This window comes from Hordeum vulgare, chromosome 2H, assembly GCF_904849725.1.
Source record: "Hordeum vulgare subsp. vulgare chromosome 2H, MorexV3_pseudomolecules_assembly, whole genome shotgun sequence".
NCBI classification, from domain to species: Eukaryota; Viridiplantae; Streptophyta; class Magnoliopsida; order Poales; family Poaceae; genus Hordeum; species Hordeum vulgare.
The window spans coordinates 194,594,362-194,596,169 of NC_058519.1; the positions used below are offsets into that span (position 1 = coordinate 194,594,362).

Here is a 1,808-nt window from a genome sequence, read left to right on the forward strand (position 1 = left end):
TTTGAAATTTGGAGGCACCGGTATCGCTTTCCTCGTCACCAAAACTAAAATCGCTTCGCGTGATGGGTGGCACGTTCTCACGATGCAGTCTTTGTCGAGGATTTCGGAAGTAAGCCTTTCAGGCCATACATACATGGTCGGCAAAAACCTGCAAAGACAGGAACTCTGTCGGCCGAGGGTAAGGATACCGAGTGAGAAACGTGTCATCAGTCATCAAGCCATGCTTCACATGAGCGTGTCATCAGTCATCACTCACATGAACGTGTCGTCACCCGGAAGTATCTGCTGGTTACGACTGCGCATCCTTAAATATCATGGGAATACTGAAACCATCCAGCAATCCGAAAGATTCCATTTATTGAACACAACAAAAGTGGAAAGAGTATCACTGGGCAGCTCGGCAACACGATGGCACAACATCCGTAATTACATGCACACACAAAGCACAATCACACCCAATCTCGCAGCGGAGGAATTTTCCTGAACAGTGTAGGCAGCAACAGGCGGTCTGAAGTAAAGGTTGATGCATGGCGACTGGTCGTAGAGATCCATCAGGTATACACGCCGGCGGGCTTGGACCCAGACCCACGGCCTTCCTCCCGCGCGGCGGCGTTGGCGGAGACGTAGTAGACGAGGCAGAAGACGGCGTGCACGAAGCAGAGGATACCGCCGATGGAGAGGAAGCGGTGCCGCACCAGCCCGCACTCCGCCATTGACTTCTTGGAATTGGGCAGCGCACCGAGGATCAGCAGCGCCAGCCCCACCAGTAGAACCATCCTGGCAATCATAAATATGTTGACATTTTGTAATACTACGTGTTCTTCCAATCGAACCACCGGAAAAGCATGCAGGAGTTGATATCTTGGTGGTGGTGTTTTGTTTACGGCTCATGCTCGTGCGTAGGACAGGAGCGTACCATGTGAGGACCAGGGCGAATGACGCCATCTGCCGGTTGGGCGACGAGCGCCGGGCCTGGCCGCAGGAGCAGCAGGGCCACGTGCAGTAGCAGCCGCCGACGATGTTGGCGATGGCGTGCGACGCCGCCAGCACCGCGGCGGCCGCGACGCCGAGCTTGTAAGCCTGTGGGACAGGTTGCCTGCACTCGATGAACAGTATCTTCAGGTGCCTCCCCTGCAAGAGTAGTCAAAATTTGCCATGAAACATCAAGCAGACAACAACGAAACCCCTGCTTCTTGCCAACGCGGTCTACCTGGCTCTGAGCTTTCTCCGCGTGGATCCCGAGGACGCCGGCGGCCACGTCCATGGCGACGATGAGGAGGCAGACGACCACCGCTTCAACTCTCGCCATGGCTTCTGCAACCTTGGTTCTTCTCCCCTCCTGTCACCGTCGTTGTGGTGAAAATGGAGGAGCGGCGACGTGGGTACGACGGGCAGGCTTTCGGTGTCGCTACTAGACGAGTGTGCAGCGAAGATGCTTTAGGTCTCGGCTTTTGATGTTCTTTGTTGTTTAATATGGTTTTCTTTACCGATTCCTCTCGGTGCTCCCACGAGAAAGGCAGAAAGCTCTGTTAGGCTCTGCTTAACACCAAAGAAAGAAGCGAATGTTATGGTGACACGAGCCGACATGGCTCGAGACATCGATGGCACTGCTAATTACCCATCATGTCACTCTATGAGTGAGATTTTCCTGAATCCCACTCACCTGGATTACCTCCAACAATTCATCTTCATCCTCACTAGAGTTTATCCGTCATCCATAGACCTACAGCGCTGTTTTAGTTCAAAAAATTGTGCATTTTTCATACTGATGTACTAGTGTATATACTTGGTCCCAAGTCTGTTCTTCA

General features: G+C 52.9%; 1 protein-coding gene across 1 annotated transcript; it reads right to left on the reverse strand.

Annotated features, from left to right (window-relative positions):
* Positions 1-338: 338 nt before the first annotated feature.
* On the reverse strand, positions 339-1,517 carry LOC123429897. Its single transcript, XM_045113871.1, has 3 exons — positions 1,211-1,517; positions 917-1,131; positions 339-777 (listed from the first exon to the last, which is right to left on the reverse strand). The coding sequence occupies exons 1-3, from the start codon at positions 1,307-1,309 to the stop codon at positions 552-554; spliced, it is 540 nt and encodes a 179-aa protein (XP_044969806.1). The 5' UTR covers positions 1,310-1,517; the 3' UTR covers positions 339-551.
* Between the last annotated feature and the right edge of the window lie 291 nt (positions 1,518-1,808).